Consider the following 26,801-nt stretch of genomic DNA (forward strand, 5'->3'; position numbering starts at 1 on the left):
TATCATGTGTACACACACACACAGTGTGAATGTATAACAATGCCAATATGAACAACAGTTCAATGTCAAAGGAATATCACCTTAAAACAGAACCTTTCTTTCATTGTAATTTCAATATAAAACCATTAATCTCTATAAGACATTTGAGAAATATTAAGTTACCTTCTCTCATAAAATAAAAAATACATATTGCTGACACATAGTTATCTTACTCTACAAAAGGAAAACAAATTAATGCTTTAGTTCTTTGCAATCTTTTTCCCCTGCACATAGAAGTCCACAGTTCCTTTTTCTGGTTTTGAATCTTCTGTTTTTGTTCAGTGTTCCTCATTCTGGTCATCTAACTTCCCATTTAGGTGACTAAAGCCAAACTAAGCAAAGATAATGTTCATTATTGAAATTCAACAAAAGGATTTAGATTACACAAGTAAGAGTTAAAACAAATAATAATAATAGTAATAATAATAATAAAAATAAAAATAAAGCAACATGAAGAACCTATTCCAGTAATGCAGCTACTACACGTGAGGGGAACTGTAATCCTTCTGCAAAGAACACAGATGAACAGATCGCAGCGTAACTGCTAAATCACATAAGGTTAAAAGGCCAGGTTCTGCAAGAACCACTGAGACAGAGGCCAGAACACTGGGACTGCGAGCACATTCCATCAGTGCTCTCAGCTCACTGAAAGACGTGAGCAACTGCTATTCTTTGGAACAGATGCTGGTTCAGTGGAAGCGTGCCCACACCCTGCACTTGGGGAAATACAGAGATTACTACAAGACAGTGTATTTTACCTTACCTATATGACATAAAACTTACCAGACTGGGAATATCAAGGTGTACTTCTGCTTTTAGAAAAGGAGTAATGTCCTCAGATTTGCTGAAAAATAATTTTGACACATATCATAAACACTTCACCACAAAACCTCCTCAGATTAACTGAGAAATATAATTTTGAGCTACATTTTCTGATGAAACCCACGTGGAGAATTTTCACATTAAATTATGTACTATTTCCAAAACTTACAGAAGTTTCTTGTTTAAAGGATAAGAAAATACCTAGAGCTCCACCATTCTGACAAAGGTTAGCTTGGATCCAGCCACTGCTTTCAGAATTTTTCATCCAGAATATTTTCTGATTCTGGATTTTAATCTCTCAGGTTCAGAATGTTGCAAGTCTGCCAGCACTTTGAATAGGGCATAAGAAGGTCTCACTGATCATTTCATGAAACAATATATCAAGAGCAAAAGTTGCCCCATTACATTTTAGATAATTGTTCAACAGAATGAAAAGAAAGTTTCAAAGATAACGAGCTAGTGCAAAATGATAAATACATGATGTTAACCTACTCAAAACTAAAATTAAAACCTAAAAACAAGAGCAAAGTAAAATTTTAAATGCTGTGGCATGACACAGTAACCAAATAAAGAAGGATTCAACAGAACGATACAGCAGACAAATATGAAAGAAATAACAAAAAAATTCCTATTGACTTTGATAAGGATTTTAATACATTTTAAATGAAAAATGTCCTTAGAAAAAGAAAAAAGTAATTCAGACTTTAACACACATTAATGACAAAATATCATAAACTTCACTTGCTTAAAATAAATTCTCTTAATAGAATTCTAAGTATATACTATACTGAAACAATTCTGCCTCTGAAGCGTATGCCTGTTCGAGCAGAGAAGAATCTATAGAAATCCCACTGAATATAGGAGACTGATTTTGTATGGATCTTGCCATTACCATAAAGAATTCATAAAGAGTGCACATTATTGAAGGAATCTTTCATTTGCAACTTACATTGAAACACTCATTCTTCTTTTAATACGATCCAAAGACAGTCGGGTTGCTTTCTGAAGGCTGATTAGCAGCCGGCGACTGAAATAGGCATGTAAGTCTTTACAATTCTGTAATAAATAAACCAGACGTTGTTTAGCATCGTACTCACATAGGAACCTGAAAATTACTGCCAAAAGGTTGTAAGTCAAACCTAATAGATTTTGTCTGAAGGAATTTATGCTCTAAGCTACATAAGAAATGCAAAGCAAGAAGTTGGGGGGTTGTAAGTAAGTAAATAAGTGAAAGCTACATGGGAAAGATGGAAAAGCTACATGGAAACAACTTGTCTTAATCAGATACAGAATCCTGAAATCTGTTTGAAATCTCATGCTCCTTCAGAAAAGCTCTCCATATTAAAAAAAAGACAAACATGAAAACAAACCAGAAAACCAAAACATGAATTATTCAAGCATATTGGTGCATATGTACCCATTTTGAATGAGACAAATAGAGTAGAATCCAACTGGATTAAGAATACGAAAATACAGCAACATGAAATGATGACTATTACAAAAAACGATGCAGCCTTATAGCATTATTACATTTGTGCTTGCAAGTTTGAGAGTCTTTGTTCTTTACTTTCCTTCTCTGCTGAGTATGAAGAGATTGCATTCTTCATGGAAAAAGTACAAAGATAATCTTTCTTGGTGAAGTCGGAAGAGAACACTAGAAAGGATGAAGGTTTCTGTCTACCCAAGAAGGAAAGCCTGTGTTGTGCCTTATGCACATTATTCTCTCCAATTTTTACACTTACCACTCATGTCAAGAATTTGTTTAATGAAGGTGATAATTGGAATAATGTGCAGTATGCTTGTGAAAGCTAAAATCTATCTTAAATTCACTTTTTTGGTAAGTTATTTCATCATTTGTGCATTATATTTGATACTGTCCATGTGATGTCTTTCTGTAACATAGATATGCAGCTACCAAAACTCAAGATCCTGTTTACTAATCCAATTGGTCTAAAAATTAATTTCCTTATTTTCACAAAATACCTTTTTAAACTCTTCTTCTTTATCATTGCCCTTGCTATCATCACTTTGAGGTTCTTCAGCAGGAGTTTTTTCTTTCTCCTTTTCTTTACTTTCAAATGCTATATGTTTTACTGCAAATTTAAAAAGAAATAATTGTTATTTCACATGTATTCCGCTTTAAAGCATGCTGTCCCCTCACTAGAGGCAAAACAATATTGACTTTTATTTTAGTAATACCTGGCTCACCAAAAATTGGTTTTATTTCATAACACTTTTTCACACCAGGAATGTGGTTAAGAGTCCAGCCTATAATCCTTAGCATAATGAACACTGTGCACTACCAATCTGTTACTAAAGACAGATATGCAGACATGAATGTATCAGTGAAAATGGCCAAAAAAATCAAAATCAGTATAAAAAATTTAACAAAAGACAGAGAAGTATTTTTGTGTCATCTTTTTTCTGTTTGCATCCTATCAAACCACATGGAGTATTGACCCTGACTGTGCCTCTATAGCTGGAGAAATCTGAAGCCAGAAGAAAAACATCCTATGAAAGAAAAGAGCTCCATGACTGATTAAGCCTCGAAATAAATTTTTCCTTAAAATATAATATTTGTCTTGTAACAGTACGGAACCTTCTAAAATCTTTGTGAGACACCCCAAAGAAGAGGGAACCAGCCATGCATGTGCCAGCAGTTGACTATACTAATTTAAACTGACCAGCCAGCAAAGCACTGGTGTTTGAGACATAATTCTACTGTGGCAGGAAAGTTAAAAACAGAGGGACAGTACCAAAAATCTGACATAGCTAAGAAGAGAGGAACACTGTATTTCACTTGCAGCTGGGGAGATGTGAAGGGGGAGAGTTACGATCAGTGACTGAGAGAAATGGAACTTTAATGTTCTTCCTCTAGAGCAAGTACTTTGCTAATCTAAACAGAAGGACAGATTTCAACTCTAGAAACCCCACCAAAACTGAAGTATCTCCGTATTTCATGAGCTAGTGGTTTAGTTTAAGAGTGGTTAAAGAAGGCAGGACTGTGACACTGATGAAAACGTAGTGGGAGGGAGAAGTGTGTAGAAAATTATCTATAACAGATCACTTTTGATAAAAACTAGCTAAGCCTACAGAACACTTCATTTAAATAAGCAGCACTAACTACCTTGTGGTTCTGAGGGCTTAGAAGATGGAAATTCGTAATTCTTTTCAAACAGATCTATTAGTTCTTGAACAGCATCTTCAATGTGCATGCTTTTGATATTCAAGGATTCAGCACATTCTTTAGTATAATCCTGTTAAATAAAAACATCAATGAATTGTCTTAGTAACACTGCTTATTTTATTACTGTTCCTCTTTATGGAGATTCAAAACATTTCCCTGAATATTGTGCTCATCAGAATAAAATATTTCAATGAAACATAGATATTTATTAAAATATACTTGTATATTTATGAAAATCTTTAGTTATATTATCATTATCTTTTAATGCCCCAAAAAAATCCATTTATCAAATGTAATGGTACTCTTAGGTGCTTGAAAAAAACCCTGAATATTGAAGGGAGGTCACAGTCCGAATCTGAAATTATCCAAATACTGTTTCAACTGTCCTTAATGATTTTATTTACTTGCACTGATTTGATTATACATTTTTAGCCTATTTTGGAATAAGAAAACTTTCAGATTTTGAAATATACTTGTTGGAAAGTATTTTTTGCCTTCTCCTTTAAAAAAACAATTTGGAAAAAATAGGGGGCAAGAAAGGCCATATAAGTCTGAGGTCCTTCATAAACAAAAAAAATCTCATCTAATTACAAAGCACTTAAATAAGATTATCTATGAAATAATACAGCTTAAGAATCTCAAATACCAAAGAACCAATATATCTTCATATAAAATGTTTTAACCAAAATAATTTAATTACAAATAAAGTTCTGTATTTTTACATAGAGAATTATTTTTTAGTTTTATTTTCATTTACTAAGGCATTTTTTCTAACATGCCGTAGAATTCAAGTTGAAAGATATAAAGTGGCACACACCTCATTGTCAGTCAACAGATCCTCTATTTTGATAGGACCATCTACTGGTAAACTAAGTAAGGAAGTACTTGATATTTCTTTTAATAGTGAACCAATCTGCACTTCACTTAAAATATTAACCTAAAAAGAGAAAATCAGATTAATACCACACACGTGTCTTTAAAGCATAACGTTCTACTTAAGAGAGCGCCAACAGGTAAAAAATGTTTTGCAGAAAAATAAATACAAGAATGTTATAGAGTAGAAAATCCTCTCAGAAAGGGAATAATAACCAGAGTTATGGTAACTTGAGGGTTATTTACAATGGCTAGACTCCCAAAGGATTCTGGCTGGTTTAACTGCAGTTTTAGGCAGACAGGCAGCAATAGAAAGTCAGACCCTAAATCATTCCTGTCATGCAAGATACACTGCTGCTAGACCAAATAAAACAGAGTAACAGAATCAATGTAATTAGATTCTTGTTCATGATCTTACTGACCACAAGTCTAGCAGCAAGGCAAGGGGGGTCTACCATAAATTGCTTGATGGGTTAATCTTCAGTCTTTCTCCTTCTTTTAGTCAACATAGTTTTTTGCTGGGATTTGGATTCTAAATTGCACCATTATTAGTATACAGTCAACTACAGTGAACTTTTTTTGCCATGGCAGAATCCAAGTAAAATTGACTTCTGTCCAGCTTTTAATGTTTTATCTGAAACAGCCTGCATCTGTGATCTTGTTTTTCACAAAGCACCTCATGCTTGTGTTTCACATCACTTTTTTTCTATTTGTCAATAATACGCCCATTCACAGCAATCAAGAGTCTAAACCAGGTTAACTTTTTTTTTAATTGATACGGGAGGGAAAAGTAAAAAAAATGTATACAACCTAAATACTTAATGAAAATAGAGTGTTTCTACACAAAAACATGATTATTTCAAATATACTCAGGCTTACAAAACTGTTAATTTCTGGCACAACCTTTTTCCAGCTTTGGTTTTCAGTGGCAAACAATGCACTTGATCATAATTATGATTTTCTGCCATACATAAAAAGAATTACATATACTGACCAGTGACTAACAATCTCCTACCACAGGAGACACGATTTAAGATATTCATAGAAGAGATAATAATCATATAGCTCAACTATCAAGCCAGAAGGGCAATCTGACTGTCAAGGTAAATTCTTGAGAAAAAAACCAAGCCAACACAGGTCCTCAAGCATGTTAAATCAAAGAATCATAGAATATCAGGTTGGAAGACGACTTCAAGGATCATCTGGTCCAGCCTCTCTTGGCAAAAGCATGGCCTAGACAAGATGGCCCAGTACCCTCTTCAGCTGAGTCTTAAAATTGTCCAACACTGGGGAATCCACCACTTCCCCTGGGAGGTTATTTCAATGAGTGACTGTTCTCATTGCAAAAAAATTTCCTCCTGTGTCAAATAGGAATCTTTCCAATCTTCAAACATTACACACGATGGTAAGGTCTCCCCTAAGCCTTCTTTACTCAAGGCTGAACAAACCAATTTCTCTCAGCTTTTCCTCATTTGTCAGGCTTCTCAGTCCTTTGATCATCTTTGTGGCCCTTCCCTGAACCCTCTCCAAATCCCTTCTATATAGCAGGGACTAAAATTGAACACAGTTCCAGGTTTGGTCTGACCAGGACTGAGTAGAGGTGAATGGTGAGTTTTTTATCTCTGCTGGTTGATGAAACCCAGCATCCTGTTGACTGACTTCCTTTGCTGCAGCAGCACACTGTTTGCTCACATTGAACTTGTTATCCACCAGGATGCCCAGGTCCTTTTCCAGAGAGCTCTTGCCCGATCAGGCAGATCTCAGCCTATGCTGCACTCCTAGATTATGTTTGCCCAGGCGCAAGACCTTATATTTGTCCTCGTTGAAATTTGTAAGGTTCTTGTTAGTCCACTCTTCACACCTATTCAGATCTTCCTGCAGGGTGGCTCTCCCCTTTCCCACTGTGCTTGGTGTCGTTGGCAAACTTTGTCAGGGTACGCTTGATCCCATCATCCAGATTACTTACGCAGATATTAAATATGGAATCAAATTAATTTAGAAATTACATGAAAAATACCAAGACAGTAAAAGAGCACAGAGCAGCATGCAGAGAACTGTGAGGAAAAGGCATATTCTCCTTCATTATTTTATGGGCTGCACAAAGACGACACAGTTTCACAACATGCCTGCTATGAATAGAGTGAATGTTCCAAAGTTCTCCACTCAACAGCATTTACATGGAAGTACCTTTTATGCAGCTGCGCTCATGGACAAGCACTCAAAGACAGGCATTGACTCTGAAAATCAGAGTGAAAGCCCCAGAATCTGAAGAGAAGGAGTGGAAATAGATTCTACTTTCTGGACAGAAACAAAAATCAAACATATGATGGCAATAATGGGAGAGAATCATTGAGTATATCCCTATTCAAAAAAAAGAACCTATTTTATAAAGCAACAAAATCTCTACATATGATACAAAAATAAGTACAGATTATGTTCCAATACGAAAAATAGTGTCCTAGAAATAATTTCTGTAAGCTTTTAGTTTTATTTATGTAGTGAGCAAGTGTGTACCTTTCTCAAAAGCTGTCTAAATATATGCAGAACTTCATCAGCTTCTTGAAAGAAAGTTTCCAGCGTCACAGATGACCAAGTCAACATGGTAAGTCCTTGCCTTAACAAATTGTCCATCTAAGCATAAAAATATAATTTAATAGATTTTTAAAAGCCACAACAGAAAACAATTAAAACAAGTGCCATTATTAGTAGAATCACTAATATTGTTTATAAAACAGAGTGGTGTGCAAGGGACATTACAAGTTTCCAAGAAAAAAGGTCAAAGAAATCTATGCAATAGGAAGGGGAGGGTAGGGCATACTACAGCCTCGGGTTTTTTGTTCCTCACACTACTGTCCAACTTTGTAGTTATACAAACTTACACAAACTCTGCAACCTTTTGGTGTGACTACTTACAACCAAAAAGGGGAGAGTTACTTAGAACAGTCACATACATACACTTGTAAATGTCTGGGAAAACAAAATGGCTTGTGGGATAGACATTCTGCATCTCCAATCAAGCTGTACCTTTAGTGTAGCATATAACATCATAGTGTAGCATTCTACACCACTAAAGAGACTCAATTCACAAGGTTAATAATTCTCTCCAAGCAAACTTCCATGTTAAAGCCAGAGATTTGTGGAGGTAAATAGACCGCAAAAACCATATTTTTTGTTCTACTGGTCTTCTATCTCATAGGCACTAAGATTATTTGATTGTAATACACATTATTTGAGAACTGTATGAGGGATACAATGTGCAAATTTTTAATCTTAAAGGTCTCAGTAAAATTCATTAAGTTTACAACATGCAGATCCATCTAAATATTTTAGAATTATAAATTATTACTAAGTTATTTTAACTTCTTATGAGGTATACTGAAATGTATGTAGCAATACCAACCTTATTCCTTTTTGGTGTTAGTAGATTTACAAAAATGTTTGGTGTTTTTTTACACAAATCTTCGTAAGACTGGACAATACCCTGTTGATTATTAGAAAGGGTAGTATCAAGCAGAATATTTCTAGCATTTCTTTACCGAAGCAAACAATTTGTCATGCAATCAAATCATCAGAAAAAGACATTGAAAGCAGCACAATGCTGTATTTGAGAACAATTGTAGAATTTTACACAGACATTACATACCTATGAATATAATTTCTGGAATGTAATGAATTTGTATCATGCTATAGAAGGAAGAATGAAAGCCACTTTTGTACAACATTTTCTTAAGGCACAAAGCCAGAAAAAGTATGATCTTTCTCTAGAACTAAGGACAGCTTGAACTTTAGTGACCATAGGTCACAATACCCTCTTAAAATTGAGTATCGTGCTCCAGATGCTTAAGTCAGGTGTGAACTCAGTTTTAAAAGTAACCTCTTGTCTTATGCCATATGCACACACACACAGAGAAATCTTGTATTATACACCTCATCCCCAAGATATAGGCTCTTTGAAATAATACAACAGCAGATACTACAAAAGGTATAACAAATGCAACTTCTCTTGCAGGTAACCTGCAAAACTTTTCACGCTTTTGTGGCTCACCATATCTTCCAAACCAGATTAAGTACAATCTTTCTTCTCAAAAACTATAAAACTGCATTTTACTGATTTTCAGGCAGTGAAAACTTTTTGTATAGCTTTAATTATTTCGTGACCAAAGTATACTTAGTGTGCCACTGGGTATACGAAGTATATATTCTTATATTTAAGTATCTACCAGCCCACACAGCAGTTAGCACAGGGTTTTCAAATGAGATTTTCTATGCCCACCTGTGCATTCCACAGATTTATCTTAAACTACCTCTTACCCAGCTTTAATCTTTAACTATAGAAAAAAATTCTATGATTAAACGCATTTTCTTTTTAATTTTTTTAAACAGCAATCATGATACATTTCAAGTTTACCTCTAAGTACAACTTGTTTGACTTCAGTTTATTTTCCATTATTGCTATCTTGACTGCTTGCTCTGGTACTTCCAGACCCAACTTTATCATACATTTGGTCTCTCGCACAATCTCTAGAATATGTGGATCAAAATTAACCAGGAACTGCTCGGTTTTAGGATGACGCACAAATATCGTGGATTGTAAGGCTGTAAAGACATTCTAGCATCAGTTTCTAAGACAAAAAATTGTTTATGTTCTAGAAATTATTATGAAATCAAGATTTCTAATACTACTATATAGTGATTAAGTATGTATGGTTACTTGTGAAATAGCTTCATGTTGTTTTCAGTTAAAGAAAATACACAACCAACTTCCATTACATAACTTTTGGCTTTGTATTCATAAACTAAAAAAGCCTCAGATCCAGTCTTATTTGTGTCGCAGTTTTTCTCAGCCCAAGTTAAAAAATTTTGAAATTTATTTTCTACGGACCTGGAAACACAACGCTTGAATACCAAACATTTCTAGCCATTAAGTAATAGTTGTCCTTAGAGGGACTGGGGCAATACAACCTTATGAATTATTATACTGGAAAAAAACCAGAAAGAGTTATTAAATAGTACACACAGAGAATTTAAATACCAAAGTTATCTGTGTCACTACTGTTAAATTTGTGTCACTACTGTTGACAGACATCTGTCGAACAGTGTACCAAATCTGCAATCTTCCCCATCAAAACCAACTTTCAAGGTCAGTAAAGCACTGACATTGTATTACTGAGCCTGCTAATTGAATCATGATTAACCTGCATATTTTAAGGGTAAACGAGGCTTAAAAAAAGTATCTGATTTGATTTGTGTTGACCTGCCATTCAATAATATTTTAAAGAAGCAAGTACACATTTAATTACTTACAATATTGTAATTGTGACATTTCCTTCATCCAAGCATTATGATAGACTACCTCGAACTCCACCAATACATATGCAAGTTTGTTGTATGATTGAACAACTGCTTTACCTTCTGGACTTGCCAAGATATCCGAATGTTTCTATTAAAACACAGTACATTCAAATTAAAACTATATCCAAAAACACCCATAACACTTGGGTTTTTCTCAGTTTAACTATTGTCCATACATAGTCTAAGTTAATACCGTGAATTATACTGACAGAGTTCTTAAAAACTGTGTCAATTATTTATGATTCAAATTTACGGGGCAATAAAGTCAGTAAGAACTTTTAAGGAATAAATACTAAATATTTGACACCACTAAGAGCAATTACTTTAATATACTGTCACAAACACCTGCAATTCACAGTGAAATGGATACTCAGTTCTACTCAAAGTGAATAACTGAAAATTTATTGTAAAAAATTCCTTTTTTAATCAGGAATAATATTTATGCCTGTTTTCCTTGGAACAGATTTAGATGACCATTATTCACTTCTGAGGCAAATAGGAAAGTGAAAACCTCTCTCACATAGAAGATAACTTGGCAGGAGACCCTAGATGCTTTGTAGGTGAATCATTCAAATATTTCAAGAATTCTTCAAGATTCGTTTCAACTGAAATAGTCTAGTCTGTTCTATTCCAACATTACATCTTGGATCTACAACAAGGGTTACTGCAGAGCAGTATACATATACAAAGAAAAATGTTGCCTAGCATATAATAAGTGACATAATCATAACCAGAAACTTTATGATCACTCTACTGAAGTAAGAGAGTTCACTGTTACACCTAATTTTTTGGCACATCAACTTACATGGAAATAGCTGATTGGTTCATTTACCCTTCTGAACAGCTGTCTCACCCACAATATCTTTCCTGCAATAGGTGGCATGTTTCGAGCAAGAGGAGGGTCATCTTTCTGAGCTTGGTAAAGCTACAGTAAGAACAATATCATTAAACACATGGATTAACAAAAATCTATTGAAATGCTAAACTGCTTTGTCTGGTACCACAGTCTCTTCTTCCTCCCAAATAGAATAAATTTGTGTGAAGTCACACAGCAGTTCAAGGAGAGAAAAATTTATTTCTTCCCTAACTTGGTACACTTCAGAGAGGCACACGTATCACTGCTGGTACCTCTCCTGTCTTCATTATCTCATGCTGTTTCTCAGCTGTGCTTACTTATGACAGAGTCCTGAGTACACCAAAAGGCATTGTGAACCCAGGGGCTGAGCAGCCAGTATTTAGGACCAAGTCTGATGCCTGCCTTTGAAGCCATCTGCTGTAAAAGCAAGCTGTTTAAGGAAGTGGTGTTGGGAGAACCCTCGTGGGGTTTTCCTCCTTCGCTTGGGAACAGGCCTCAGGAGAGGCCCAAGCTATATTGTTACCCGAGATCTTTTTCCTGACTAGAAACATCAACACTGTTCTTCAGATACACATATCTGACTATTAGCTACTCAGGATTTGGACATAATGGTTCTTGTGGGTCCCTTCCAAAATAGGATAATTTAGGATTCTATGATATGCACTTTTCTACTAACTTGTAAGCAAAATGCATGCAGGTACTCCTGGATACACAGCCCATGCTTTTATCTGTGCCCAAGATGAGAAAAAATGTCCCCTGCTCAGTGAATGGCTATCTTACAATAAAAAACAAACAACCAACCAAAACCCCCCAAAAAAACAAACAAAAAAACCCCTCTAAAATTATAATGTACAAAATTTGCATTGACAAAATATTCAATCACTTTAGAACCAGCATTGCAGTAGGAACTACCTTTTATTAGAAATAATTTGCTTGGCAAAGATAAAAGGCAATCCAGTAATATCTAATAATTAGTTAGAACTAGTCAGGAGAATCAAGACATATTCTTTGACAGAAGAAAGGAGTATTTGTATCCACTCAACTTTAGGCATGCAGACGCAGGCTGTGACAACACAGACTCTGCGATGACAAAACTCTTTACTAACCAGCATGTCTTCTTAACCCTACACTGTCTCCTGCACAGCCCCAACCAAAGAAATCCAAGTAGCTTCATGGTGAGAGGAACTTACCTGGATGAAACCCTCTCAGTAAATGTACCTATTTTGCTTTTGCCTGGGAAAATACAGCTAAGGTTGGGCTACATTATTTTTTATCAAGCAATGCTGCTGAAAATCTATTTGTCTAATTAAATCAGTAATTAGGGGTTCAGGGATTGTTATATACAGTGCACAGGTAGGGAAAGGACACTGTAAAGAGTGGTTCAGAGCAGCTTTGCTAGGCTACAGTTGTAAGTCATTGTTTGGAGGAATAATTTTGTAATAAGTACAGAGTTTTTAGATATTGATTCGTTGTGTAAACTTGTATCACTGATCTTACAAAATGTAAGCATCTCAAAAAACCTTTTTCATCAGTCTGGTTTTCCAGACTCCCTTAATACTCATCGAAGAAAAAATGGTCATTTGGAGGGAATTATTAAATCTTCAGGACATGATATAAAATTGATCAGATTAACTCACTCTAGAGTAATTCTTTCTTGAGCAGAAAGGGAGTTTGGACATCTAGTTCTGATGCAGATGTTTATTTTATGGACAAAGTAAAAGTTGACAGTCAAGTGGTAAGAGCAGTCCCCAGAAGCTGACTGTCATTTATACTTCAGTCATGGTGCACTACAAAAATCACAAAAAATGACTGTATTATGAACATAAATGCAATTTACCTATATTTAACTATATTATGTATTTTATACTGCCACAGCATTTGATAATAGCTACCTATAACACAAATTAACTGTAGAAACCTCATATAACAACAAAATCCAGAAGGTACGTGCAACCAATGTACACAGCCAGTAAAGAACATGCTTCTTTAAATTTAACTGATGAAGAAATAACAGAAAATATTTTGGTTTAAAAACTAAAATTGTGATGACGAACTATGCTCCAAGAGTAATTGTGCATATTGTATTGCCCACACACTAAGGCCCGTTTTCTGTAACAGGAAAATAGAAGTATGATAAACTGAGCATTGGGAGTAAATTATTGAAATAGGCAGAATAAATAAAAATTATTCATATTAAAATGCTTGCTCCTATTTTAACATGAGGTTTACAACTTACTGAAAGGAAAAAAAATACCTTTTTAGTAGCTTCAAGATCTGCTACATAGTGTTGAAGAATACAACCAACTGTACGTGCTATTTCTTCTTGGAGGCATGGCATATTCAGATTTTGAAACCTGTATTAAAAATTAGTACCCAAAATGACATTTCTAAAATAATAATTTTTAAAATTTATTTTGGGGTATATGAACATTACATAAAGCAAAAATCTAGGAAATGCATTTGAACGTAGAAAACTTTTTTGCTTTGAGGAAGTTTAAGCAAGTTGAAAATTTCTACCCTGGTGGATATTTAGGTGTTGTTGCTTAGTATTTTTTAGACTTTTCCTTTAATATTCTATATATATATAGTGAATATATATATTCACTCTTGTGTATAAAAATAATCTAATGAAATTAAGAAACAAAATATATTGATTCCCATAAGAAAGCTAAAATATGTATTTTATCATGATTATGTGGTTCAGAATATCAGTAATGAAAAATTCTTAATTAGGTCCTTTGTTCTAAAACTTGCTATGTTGTTTAAATTCTGCTAATCCACAATTTCAAGTTACTTTAAAATACTTTAAAACATAGTTGCCAATACCTTTGAAGTAACTGAAGTGAATTCTGTGAAGACACAATTTTCCGAAAACAGTTACGCATAAAAGTCTGTAGCTGTGTCTAAAGAATACATAATTCAGTACGGTTTTTCTGGTCAGAGAATAGTATTTTGATGATATTTTCTTAACATAGTAGCATTTGCAATTGTTACTACTTAGAAAAATAAAAATAGCAGCCTTCATCAGTCTATGCTTAATATAATTAATAAATAGCTAGTTTCAGTCAAATAATTTCTAAACTGTCATACAATTCTATGAAATAAACAAATTAGTTGCAGCTTTGTTCTGTCCAAAATCTAACTACTTTCTTCAGGCTAATAAATGACTTCCACATAAAACATTCTCTCAGGTCTCATAATTTTTGTCATTTTGGCTGCAGAGTGACAATCATCTGTGAGGACTGTTTGACATACTTTACACCTTCTTTTGAAAGAAGAAGGAATGGAAAAAGCCTCCTCCAGACAAACACAAACTCCATGCTCTTTGGAAGAACAATGTAGCCTATTCACAATCCAAAGTCTCACTGACATTCAGTTCCATAGATGTGTCCCCAAGTAAGTTATAATAAGTTATAGTATTACTTACCTCTAAACGTTCAACTTCTGACAAGAATTTCACAAAATCCACATCAAATTCTGTTACTTGTGGATCAAGGGTGTCATATGGTTTCTTTTGAAAAATGTGGTAGACATTTTTGAATTTTACTGCCATAAGATCTATACCTTCGATTGCACACAGTGTCAGTGCATTAAAATTCTGTTCTATGGCTATCATCTCCATTATCTGAAATAAAGATATTATATTAATGCTCAAAATGAATTATTTGTTATTTCTTCTATAAACTAAAACCTGAGTTAAAAAAAATAAACAGCATCCACTCCTCTAGCTACTGCATTCACAAATGTGTTGTGTCTGAGTCAAGTATCTTCAATAAGCATGGTTAATTCAGTTTTCAACATCAGTTCTCACAACAATCCAACACAAAGTAAAGTAAGCTTTGGTTTTCTGAATGATAAAGAGGGTTTTTTTATGTTTTACTGCTAGAGCCAATAGAATATTACGGAAAATGAGTTAAAACATGGCACATACATACTGATGACAAAAAGATATCTCAAAGAATAAAAAAAACCAACCCTACAGATTAGTATGTATAATGAGTGTTGAAGAAATACATCAAAGACTGACAGAATTCCTACCTTGTGATGATTATCATCTTATCCCTTGTCTGACCTTATTCTGTACCAAGAATGACCTACTATCTTTTCCATGCAAACCCTAAGAATATCGGTTTAAAATCCCTTCACTGCATTACCAAGCCTAACATTAAGACCACACCAAGCAGCAGAATCATCTGAAGAACTGTGTTTGGCAGTAAACATGACTTTTCAGTCTCACTCAAAAAAAGAAAAAGTGTGTTATTTTTCACATAATTTTAAACCTCCTAAAATAATGATCTGAGTCTAGATCAATCAGGTTATTTCTCTCCACACTAAGAGAGATAAATTGACAAGTTGAGAAGGCAACTGTGACGTAATAGCATAAAGCATTGGGATGACTTTCTCTGCGGAAGTGCCTAATTTCTCTCAACAGAGAGTTACAAACTCCTTTACAGGATGATTAAGAACATGTATGTTGGCAAGCATCCACTTTGTAAACTGTTCTTTGGAGAGACGCGTCTTCTTTACCAATAGTAACAGCACACAATATACTCACTTTTTCTAATCTCCTACAAAAAGCTTCAGATTTTCCAAAAATGTACATTTCTGATACTTCAAATGCCTTTTCTCCTAGATTTTCCAAAATCTCTTGCTTAGCTTCATGAAAGCATTTCTGATATTCTTTCAACAGACATATGCATTCCTAAAAAGTGAAGGAGTAAATACTGTACTCATTATGCTGTGCTTACAAGTGAGGGCTCAAACCTATTGACAATCCAAAGTCATTACTTATCACTTAATCTGGTTTTAGTCAACAGGCAATAACAACTTAAATACAGTGGTTTTCTTTCAGTATCTGTAGAAAATATTTGCAGCATATGAACGAACATTCAATAATACAGTAGACTGAACCAGAGAGTGGTGGTGAATGGGGCTGCATCCAGCAGACAGCCAGACACTAGTGGTGTCCCCCAGGGACCAGTGTTGGGCCCAGTCCTGTTTAATATCTTCACTGATGATCTGGATGAGGGGATTGAGTACACCATCAATAAATTTGGAGATGTGGGTGCCAGGGTCAATCTGCTGGAGGGTAGCAGGGCTCTGCAGAGGGACCTGGACAGGCTGGATCAATGGGCTGAATCCAACAATTTGATGCTTAACAAGACCAAGTGCTGCGTCCTGCACTTTGGCCACAACAACCCCCTGCAGCACTACAGGCTGGGGACAGAGTGGCTGGACAGTGGCCAGGCAGAAAGGGACCTAGGGGTACTGATTGATGGTAGACTGAACAAGAGCCAGCAGTGTGCCCACATGGCCAAGAAGGCCAATGGCATCCTGGCCTGTATCAGCATTAGTGTGGCCAGCAGGACTAGGGCAGTGATTCTTCCCCTGTATTCTATGCCTTTTGGGGAAGATAGGAACTCAGTAACTGAGGCCTGGAAAAGGAGAAGGTGGAAATTATGTTAACATTGGCAAGCAGTATCCCCACATAATTTGCCATAGCATATTGTATACCCTTAATTTGTTCTTAATAGATCACCATCAAATGAAGAAGAGGAAGACTATCTTAGCATTGAACTTTCATGATAAGCCAAGGAAATCTTGTATGGGAAGCTACTGTAATAAAGTCAGGGTCTATTCAAATACCAGATTCCCTGTAGTAGAGGAAGATTGTACCATATCAGAGGTATCCCCTCTTCCATATTCCCTCTTCCTCAAAGAGGAAAAATGTGGACTATTAATTCTTTGGTTGCACATATGGCAAAGATGCCAATTCCAAGGTCAGTGACAGACCACGCTGATAAAGATGAGGCCATTGTAATTTCAACAATGCCCATGGGCTAAGAATTCTTTGGAAAACATCCAAAGCATCATGAAACAAAAAGAGCCAAGAGGTGTGAAGCACTTGATACATATTGGTATGGGCTTCTTTATGACATCAGCAGGTAATCAGTAGGTTTGACATGTAAATAATAAAACACCAAAATACAAACGTTGATTTTTCCAATGACTGTTGGTGTCTCCTGATCCCAGACTCCATTCAAGCCAGCATCTGTAATATATGCTTTACATGTTGTGACCATTTGATTTGTAACCTAGGGCAGATGAAAAAAAAGTAGGTCTCAGGCTTAACAGGAAATTTGCCTGTTTCACAAAATCTAACAAAATTCTCACATGCATGTATTAATACTATCAGATTGGAATAAATTTCACCTGTGGAAATAATAATGGTTAAATAATATATGCAATATGTACAACAAACACCCTATAAAAACCCTGAGAACACTCCCAGATGTATATTTAAGTCCCAGGATGTATTTGTAAGTCCTAAAATTTCAGCAATACATATACATAAACACAGAATGTCATCAATCAAACTTCAAGAACAAAAAGAATTTATTGAATTACAACTATTCTTCACTTACATTGTTATCTTGACACTTTGCAGTCTTATTTAAAGACTGCCCTTAGGGAATTTTGTATCCTAGTAGTATGTCTTTACCCTGGTTTTCTGTTGCTATAAAAAGGAGAAAACATTCTTCCACTTCTCAACCACAAAAATCCAAACTTAGTAATGACATAAAGAGAGAGAGAAGTATGTGCAGATATAGAAGACATATCACAGAGGACAGGTACAGGTAGATAAATTTTTTGTCTATTAAAAAATATGAACAATTCAAAATAGTTCTCCTGACATGAGAGTACTGTAAAGCAGGTCTTAAGTATCCCTAACTGAAAAAAGACTGAAAACTGCCCCACCAAAGGCAGCCTCAAACTTTAAGAAAATGACTCATGAAGTTGGAGATAGGACCTTCAGTGTCACCTCTGATGATCCTTAATTGGAAACAAAGAGTAAAGGGAGACCTTAAATGACTGGATTAAAATACAGATTTTTCCTTGCTATTTCTTGGCATAGCTTCATGTAACCAGTTTTTTATTAGCCTTTGCAGTGAACTATTCACTCCCTTAGGCCAGTAAATAATAGACACTAGCAAGAGTTAATATACAAACGTGCAAAGACCCATTATAGGACAGGCAATGTATACCTAATACGATATATGAAAAACAGCCACAGACATGAATAGATATAGATTGGAAAAAGCACATACTTCTTAATATCCCAGTTCAAACTGAAATATAACAAAACTTTATGCTGAACCCTGGGGTGTAAGGAAACAAAAAGTGTGTGTCTGTGTAATGAGGGTGTACTGTGAATTTCCCCTGTATGCTTACTGCAGGTGTGTGGTTTACTTATGAAGGATTTCTTTGCTATAAAATCATTATACAAACCATCTTTGCATGCAGTGAATACCTGGATTCTGCAAAAGACATTGGAATAAAAACACAGTCAGTCTTAATTTCCTCTTTAAGGAGGTAAAGTTTACGATCTGAAATTCAATTAAGTTTTCGAGTATGACTTGCTTCGGAAAACAGGAACCTTTTGTCTTTCCCACTTTTTGGAGGAACAGCCTGGTCAGACTGATGGCCATCTGCCATTAGTTCTTCAAGGCTGAGAATAAAAGAGCCTTTGTGGATTCTGTGATTTAGGAAACAACTGATCAGATTAATTTAGATCAGAGGATTAATCAAGAAAATAAAAAGTTAACACCAATAAACCAAGAATAAACAAAGTTCCTTTCAGAAGAGAAGTCTGTAATCCAAGTTTAGTCCTCTTGTAATCAACAGAGTTGTCTTCCTTTCCATGCAGAACTCCACTATTTACTATCATTTTTAAACAAATGTTCTACTGATTTAAACTAAATTAAATTTGCTTCTGAAAAATCATACAATTTTTTAAATTATTATTTTGCTCAATATACTTACCTTTATAAGCAATGATGTAATTCTCTCAGAAGTATTGTAATATTTTGAAACACGGTGAATCATTTGTACAGCCTTTATCAAGTTTGGTATTCCCTGTGTCATTGATACCTCAAAGGAGAGTTTCAAGACAAAATTTACTTCCTATTCTTAGCAATTATATTTCTATTCTATTGACAACTTCTAAATTATATCTTTCCCTAAGTCACATGAATCAATCTTTAAAATGCCATGTCATCTTACCAAAAGTTTTCTTATGAAAAAAGACTAACCATGCTCAATAATATTTCAAACCTCAACTAACAAGAACATTTAAAACGTTTGATCATTGGCTAAGAAATCAGATTAAAGATGTTACAAGACAAGAATAATTGTAATGTGCTATTTTGATGAACAAAATGGAACACTGATTCAAAACGTACAGGTTGCATTTTTTGGTGCAATAGGAAGTATTTTTCTGACAGCAATTGTCTGTGATGTTGTTTTCCTTCAGGTAAGGCTGCTAAATGTACTTTCATTGTGATAACAACCTTTACATAAAATGTTTCATTCAGACACTTCATAAAACTCGTGAAATAATTGCCATAATGTTAGTTTCATTAACGAATGCCTAATTCCTTCAACTATTATATGAAACATCTAAATCTTTCACGTATTTTGTGAAATCAGTGTCCATGTTGTTAAAATCATGCTGCAGCATTACAAGTACTCGGTAGCTCAAACACGTCTAAAGTATTGGTGGGGGGGAGGTAAAACATTATAATTCATTAACATTATCAGGGACTTGTCAAAGTTGCAATTCAGAACATAAAGAAAGTAATTTTGGCTGTCACCCCTCAATGGAACCAAGCTCCTGTAATTAAATTTGAGTTGCAGACTCAAACTGTGAATAAACATAGCAGGTATTTGCATTTAGCAAGAGTGTGAAAGAAATGCTATATGACATAGAAACAACCATCTGTGTCCATGTTGTTCATCACCAACACCAGTCCTGAAATGGAATCAGGAGACTGAGTCTATAGGTTTTGTTTTTCAATCCTTGACAAAAAATAAAACCATGAATACTAGACTGTGTAGAAATTTCTGTGACTCAAAGCCTCGAGTTAAATGCTCAGTCTGAATTTTCATGTATTAACCTACTTCAGCTACAAATGTCACTGTGTGATACTGCATACACCAAATGCTATTTTACGCACACACCACATATCATCATAAATCCACATGTACTCCCTTCCTTATTCACTAATATGTAAAACAGTTGTCCATACCAGATACTAAATTCAACTCTACACAGAATGAAGGTCTGTTTAAAACAGGATATATTTAGCTTAGAAATCACTGTTCTTAAGCTGAACATCATAGAAAAATCCTATCTAAACTTAACTTGATCTCAGGAACATTATTAAACAGAAATTCATATGTATCCAAATTGTTCCAGACTAAACAACTCTAATTAACTATCCTGTATTAGTAAAATTATGAACTCTTCAATGGGTTTGCACACAGTAATGTCTGTCTTTGTTTATGATACAAAGAATTTTATCTTCATAACACCTATGAAGTAGCTCATCATTATGGCCTGGTACGTGGCACCCTCTAGTGATACCTTGAAGAGCTGAAGATAAACAGCTTAGTAACACTGCTTATCATACTTGTCTCTTACACTACTCCATGCAATATGAGCTCTGTGTCATATATTATCTGAGTCCTTTTGCTTCTCCTCAGTTAAAATTTGGTAGTAGGATCCTAAGCTGCCAGAGATTCAAAAGAAATGCAGCACTTTCTGACAGAGGGCAGGAGGCATATAGGACCAAAACATGAAGGACTCAAAAACAAAGGACAATGACCATTTTTTTTCTAGGGTACTTACTCCTTTCATCCTATTTTGCAACAATCATTAGGAAAATACACCTGTTATAATAATTCATAGTTATTATACCAAATAACTAATACCTTAAACTAGAACTGAATAGTGTACCTGGGCAACCAGTTATCTAAACTCTGACTAGCTGACTAGAAGCAGATAATAATAAATTCTGTATTAAAACATTTTCTTACCCATTCAGGACCTTATTAGGTTTCATTATTTTCTATGTAACTGAAATGTTGGTATTTTGGTTACAGTTATGTGATCATTGACACACATGGAATTTTCAGGGCAAGACCTATTTGGAGATTTTTTTATCACAAAATATGTACCTGCTTTAATTGCTTTTAAAGATAATACCAGCAGCAGGACTGACTTATTAGGCAACCATATGTATTTATGCTTATTTACTAAATACATATTTCAAAATACTTTATTTTATGAAATATATAATAAATGAATGCTTCAACATTTAGCTTGACAAGCTTTTAGAAAAAAATCAGAAAAACTAGAAATGTAAATTAGAAAAAATTACTTTTAAGTAAATATAAGGAAAGGAAGATTTATTTTGCTCTGGAATTTCTTTGTAAATACCTAAACTACGCATAAAGAATGATGAAAAGCATACTTACAATATCAGTGGTATAAAGTGGCTGACAAACTTTTTCAAGTGTGCCTAGGTATTTCACATTATCCTTCGATTCATTTGCTGCATCTGTGATTTTGCTATCTAATTCTTGCCATGACTAGTGGGAAAAGAGTACTGTGAAAACCTTCATACATAATAAACTATTTCTTTAACTTGCACTCATTTGTCAGAAGTAAACTTTGGTAAATGAATTTTTAAGAGGCATTGTCAAAGCAGGCAATAAAAGTTAATTTATTGTATTTATTATACATATGATATATTTTATGTTCAGTTTTGACTGTATCCCTGAAATGTCTAGTTCTTTGTCTGAATACATTCAGCACACAAGCACCATACCTAAATTTTCCTCTTTTAATTCTCCTTGGCAAATCTTTTTTAGATGAAATAGGAAAAAAAAAAAAACCAAAAGCATAACATTTATAATAAAAACAGCACAAAAAAATTACCTTTAGTATTTTAGAGTGTGCAACTTTCAGAACATTAATAACAGCTTTACAATCTTGGCCTTTGATCTGTTCAATAATAAAGTTCAATTTAGCGGACGTGTATTTCCAGTTCTCCAGTTCAGTCAGTGGACCTGAATCCTTAGCTTCTCTCCTTATCTGCTTGCTCTCAATCAGAACCTGCAACCCATTTGAAAAAAAATATAAATGAATCAAATGTCTGCTACAGCGAATAGACAAGTCATTATAGAGAAGAAATGCTCTTGGGGAAAATCACTTAGAAAGGAACAAGCTTGCAGTTAGGGACACATGAAAATGGCTCCCATTTGGAAAAGCATTCTAAGTCTGAATTGCACTTAGTCATATTCTTAACTGAAATTAAGGCAATCAAAACATATGTTCAGCTGCTGTCATACCCTGGGTGAATATCACTATACACAGATATGTCTTTCTTTAATCAGAACACAGGGATTGAAATGCACCAAATGTAACTTCACTTGTCCAGAACTTCGAGAACTAGTTTAATAAAAATGTTAGATATCAGTCATAAATGTATCCATCTGTATGTTGATATATATCCAGTCAGCTCTTTTTACATGTCTTTTACATTTTTATTCTTGTAAGCTAAACACACTTAGTATAGTATGCCTTGTAAGAAGAGTATCCCTGCCTCCACAGATTCTGTATTTCGACAAAGGAGTCTCTCTTTTTCGTGGAAGTCTCAGATGCTAATTTCTTGGATAACTGAGACCTTACCATGCAAGACTTACACAGGATAAAAAATGCCCTGCTGGGCCTGACCAAAAATCTTTCTAAGAGCAGTATTTCCCACAAGGAGTGGCAGCAGAAACTTAACAGGTAATGTACAATTAGGTATGCTCTATATACATACGTGGTCCTCACCAGTGTTATTAGTCCTGCAACCCTCTGTTCTCTTCTTGTTATTTGTGTATTAATTGTTCAAAACTCTTATTCTTGCTAGACCGTAAATTCCGAGGCATAAGCACTATCTACGTAACTTCACTTGTGCATAGAAGGAGAGCACTTGTCTTAACTTGGGTGGAGATGCAGCTGAAGCCTTTGGCTAACTTCAGGCAAGTCTCACATATAATTTATAAATATTTATCCATATTCATGCTGAACTGATGTGTTAAAACAACAACTTACGTGTTCAATTTGTCTATACCATATCATAAGTACTTCCTCTAGCTGGTGAACTGTGTCATAATTGTCAGCAGCTGCAGCTATTTTATCAAAGGTCTGGAGTTCAGAAAAATTAATGTCATCTATTTTTTTCAACTCAACCGTTCCTTCAATGCTTGCTGCAGCACCTGAGAAAAGCACAATTACAATACAGAACCAATTAAGACTTTAAAATAAATTTCCACCAGTCAAAGAAGTTTAAATTTGAAAATATACATCTGCAGTCAGTGTTGTTTCAATATAATAGCACTTCACTGCACTCACATAAAGCAGAAAATTCTGGTTTAAGTGCAGTGATACTCCTTAAAACTAATGTATCACTATTTTCTTAACAAAAGAATCTACCCATGTATATACTATGCAAGTAATTCATAATTTTATTTTTCCTTGAAGAATGTGAAGAGTTCCTTATCTATGCACTACTGCCTTTAAACAGAAATCCTTAAGTAGATTTCCTCTAGTTTGTTTCCTAAATGCAATGCTTACCTCCTAAAAATGAAATGTATCTGTTAATTGTTTCCACAAAATTCTGCTTGTCTTTTGTATCCTCTTTGGACTGACCTAAAGTACCCCAATTACTTGTTGCTAGGATAGCAGGGAGAAAAACCTTTTCTATTACATCCTTAACACCAGGTAGGAGTCCATTAGTAGCATCCAAAATACCAAAGGAAATTTCCTGCAGAGTAAAAAAATGATTGTTATCAAAGCAGTAACTTACACTAGAAACAGTATTGTAAGTTCAGTGTATTTTTATAAAACCACTCCAATATGCCAAAAAAAACTTTAAGGAGAGAAAATCATTGCAGAGGACACCTCCAGTGTGCCTATAAGATAGTGCTTTCAATAAAAAAGGAAAGTTAATAATTATTTAATAGAGGTTTTAAAAGCTGTCAGGTTATGCTTTTGTTACTTCAGTTATTTCCCTATCTCACACAGTTCAGAGATTTTTAAACAGTAGAAATATGTTCTCACCCACAATTCGGTACTAATGCATGAAATGCAAGTAACAAAAAAATCTCTGAATGTCCGTATCTGAAATTATACTAGAAGCAATTATCTGACTGAACAGATATTACTTTGAAACAGGTTAAGCGTTTTCCTACTCTCCAAAATAAAACTTTACAAGGTCTGACTATTTATAATATTCCAGTCTTTTAAATGTCCTTCAAATAAGCAAGTATTAACATATATCACATAGCAAGCTTCCTAGAACATAAATTTCCTTTCCTTATCCCTTCAGCATTTGGAATTAATTTGGGAGGAATCTGACGCAAAAGTAATATTTATGACCAATATTAAGGCTCTTGATAAAGACAGATCTTGTATCCTACTTCTAATAGTGTTTTTTCTCTTTCACCTTAGCTCTCAAAAGGAATGGAGTATTTTAATATGAAATATAAAGCATGTAAACTAGTAATGGATTTTCTGTCTGAAGAATTTGAAGTAATACTAATTATAAGATACATATGTAAAACTACTTGTTACCAATCTACAGTCCCTTAAGCACTGCCCAAATACAAAGACGTGTAGCTATGAACAATAATGAAGCTCACGCTTATATAAGAATTTTGTCTTGTAAAGCAAAAAATCTTATGCCACATAATTTACACAGGACAAATGTGTATTTTGTATTTTATTTATCAAAGACACATAAACCAGAAAGGTACAGGTAAACTCCTGTACCTTTCCTGTACCTTTATTTGGAATAAAGTCTTCTCGGTGTTCCTCGTAGTTTAGGGATTTTGATCACAACTAAAACATATTTAGCGGTTTTAACCTCTTCAAAAACATCAAGAAGAATGAGAAATTAATCTAAATGCTGATTTCTTTAACAATAATCCTGTAAAACACTAAATTCACAAGTATTTGCTGAAGCAATACAGCTATTCATTCTTTACTCAAAATGGAGAGCAAAGCAGTTACCAGTAACTTTAGCTACATGACAACAGTGAAAAAAATAATGAAACAGGAAATAGCTGCTTTTAAAGCTTTCAGTTTTTAAAATATATGAGAGAGTACCTCATGTATAGTTTTTTCATTTATGGAGGTGTCATTCTTATAGCGAACAAAATATAAGCATAGTCCTGTGATTTTGTCTGGTGTCTTCTCCACATAAAATTGTGAAATTCTTCTTCCTTTTACAACACCTGGAATTATTCGACCACACTCTGAAAAGGAATTTCATAGGTATGACTCGTTTTAAAAGTGAGGGTATCATAAAATGCTTAAAATCAATATAAGGAAACAAAATTGAACCTATAAATCATTTATTTTCTTCTTTTGTAAGAGAACAAACACCAGCATAATTTGTAACTAATTAATCACACTACTAGGAAACTACACCAGATGTATAACATGTATCTTACAAACCTATTTTGCCCCATTGTAATGCACTGAAAAGGGAATTTGCTCAGGCCCATCATTCTGGAACAATTTGCTGGTGACTAATATACTTTATTTTCATTTATCCTACCAAAAAGGATGTCAGGTCTAAGTGAGAAAATACAGACTATGAGATGGCCTTGGGTTCTCACTGAATATATTCCTTTGGAATTTGATAGCTCAATATAAATAAGTAATGGAACAATATGTGCAGTGATTAGAGAATCATTAGGGATTTCAGACATTAAATTCTAATTCTCTACCACGCGTGTGAAAACTGAAAAATTTCAAATATTTATAATAAATGCAAATTCAGAGACAGGTTTTATGAAAGTGCTTTCTAATGAACTGGGGGCAAAACTCCCGAATGAAAAAGTCAAAACCAATTCAGTATTTCAGGAAAACTTCTCATAGCATTTCTTCCAGGAATGGCTAAAATTTTTTCCTAAACAATTTGACTTGAAGCAAGCATTTAAAATATGAATTTTCAGTCCTCAGAGCAAAAGGTTGCAAAATTCTGAACAAGCAAAAGCAGATTTTATTCTGAGGAACCTCAAACAAAATGAACAACAGAACCCACTATTACATCTGGCTGTATAAATATTGCTAAACATTTACCTACTCCACGTGCATCTCCTTCTTGATAGAAAATTTTCAATGATTTTCTCCCTCCCTTGGTAAAAAAGGAATCAAAGGCATCGAACTGTTCAATAGAAAAGTGAATACTTGTTATTCAAAATATTTTTATGTGCCTTTAAGACATGCAAAACTAATTTGACCATGCTCCTGTTTAGTTTGGTTGGCATGCAATGTTTATCTTCAAATATTGTGAGAAGATAAAACCACATCATAGATACTTCAAATATTGCCTTAAGCACTGAGCCTGCACACACTGGTGGCCCAGCTCCTGGCAACTGTGCATTAAACATTTATGGGTCTTGTCCAGTAACACAGAGACATTGGAGGATAGTCTGTCACTCACAGAGATCTCCAAGTATCACCTTGAAGTACCTGGTCATAAGAGACTTGGAAACACACACACAACACTTCTGCATGACTTGACATACCCTGCTATTGCTACTGTACCCCTTAATGTAGAGTATTAATTCATATAAGAAGAATAACATGATGTGTGAGCATTTTATTCTCAAGACATGAATAGGCCACATTGGCTCTGAAACTTCTTCATGATAACAAAGGTTTTGCTGACCTCTGGAAGGACAGTGAGATCACCTCTGAGGGAGACCATGCCACCCCACAAGTAGCTGGCTGTACCTGTCAATAAACTGGCCACCCTAAACTCCCAC

At 34.6% G+C, this 26,801-nt stretch overlaps 1 protein-coding gene across 1 annotated transcript in view; it reads right to left on the minus strand.

Annotated features, from left to right (window-relative positions):
- DNAH8 (dynein axonemal heavy chain 8) overlaps positions 1 to 26,801 on the minus strand; it is a 123,289-nt gene that overhangs the window by 91,548 nt on the left and 4,940 nt on the right. The window contains exons 4-25 of the mRNA XM_042022936.1: positions 26,113 to 26,197; positions 25,132 to 25,280; positions 23,599 to 23,788; positions 23,077 to 23,240; positions 21,913 to 22,089; positions 21,450 to 21,563; positions 18,954 to 19,061; positions 17,123 to 17,224; positions 15,685 to 15,831; positions 14,557 to 14,754; positions 13,956 to 14,032; positions 13,384 to 13,483; positions 11,079 to 11,198; positions 10,226 to 10,361; positions 9,330 to 9,517; positions 8,322 to 8,402; positions 7,436 to 7,552; positions 4,866 to 4,985; positions 3,989 to 4,118; positions 2,845 to 2,954; positions 1,811 to 1,917; positions 823 to 883 (exon numbers count right to left, since the gene is read on the minus strand). Of these exons, the coding sequence (XP_041878870.1) occupies positions 823 to 883; positions 1,811 to 1,917; positions 2,845 to 2,954; positions 3,989 to 4,118; positions 4,866 to 4,985; positions 7,436 to 7,552; positions 8,322 to 8,402; positions 9,330 to 9,517; positions 10,226 to 10,361; positions 11,079 to 11,198; positions 13,384 to 13,483; positions 13,956 to 14,032; positions 14,557 to 14,754; positions 15,685 to 15,831; positions 17,123 to 17,224; positions 18,954 to 19,061; positions 21,450 to 21,563; positions 21,913 to 22,089; positions 23,077 to 23,240; positions 23,599 to 23,788; positions 25,132 to 25,280; positions 26,113 to 26,197 (2,781 nt within the window). The remainder of the gene's footprint in view (positions 1 to 822; positions 884 to 1,810; positions 1,918 to 2,844; positions 2,955 to 3,988; positions 4,119 to 4,865; positions 4,986 to 7,435; positions 7,553 to 8,321; positions 8,403 to 9,329; positions 9,518 to 10,225; positions 10,362 to 11,078; positions 11,199 to 13,383; positions 13,484 to 13,955; positions 14,033 to 14,556; positions 14,755 to 15,684; positions 15,832 to 17,122; positions 17,225 to 18,953; positions 19,062 to 21,449; positions 21,564 to 21,912; positions 22,090 to 23,076; positions 23,241 to 23,598; positions 23,789 to 25,131; positions 25,281 to 26,112; positions 26,198 to 26,801) is intronic.

The sequence above is a fragment of the Corvus kubaryi genome, unplaced genomic scaffold, assembly GCF_017639235.1.
Source record: "Corvus kubaryi isolate FWS band 111438036 unplaced genomic scaffold, C.kubaryi_AGA036_p1.0 37232, whole genome shotgun sequence".
Classification (NCBI taxonomy): domain Eukaryota; kingdom Metazoa; phylum Chordata; class Aves; order Passeriformes; family Corvidae; genus Corvus; species Corvus kubaryi.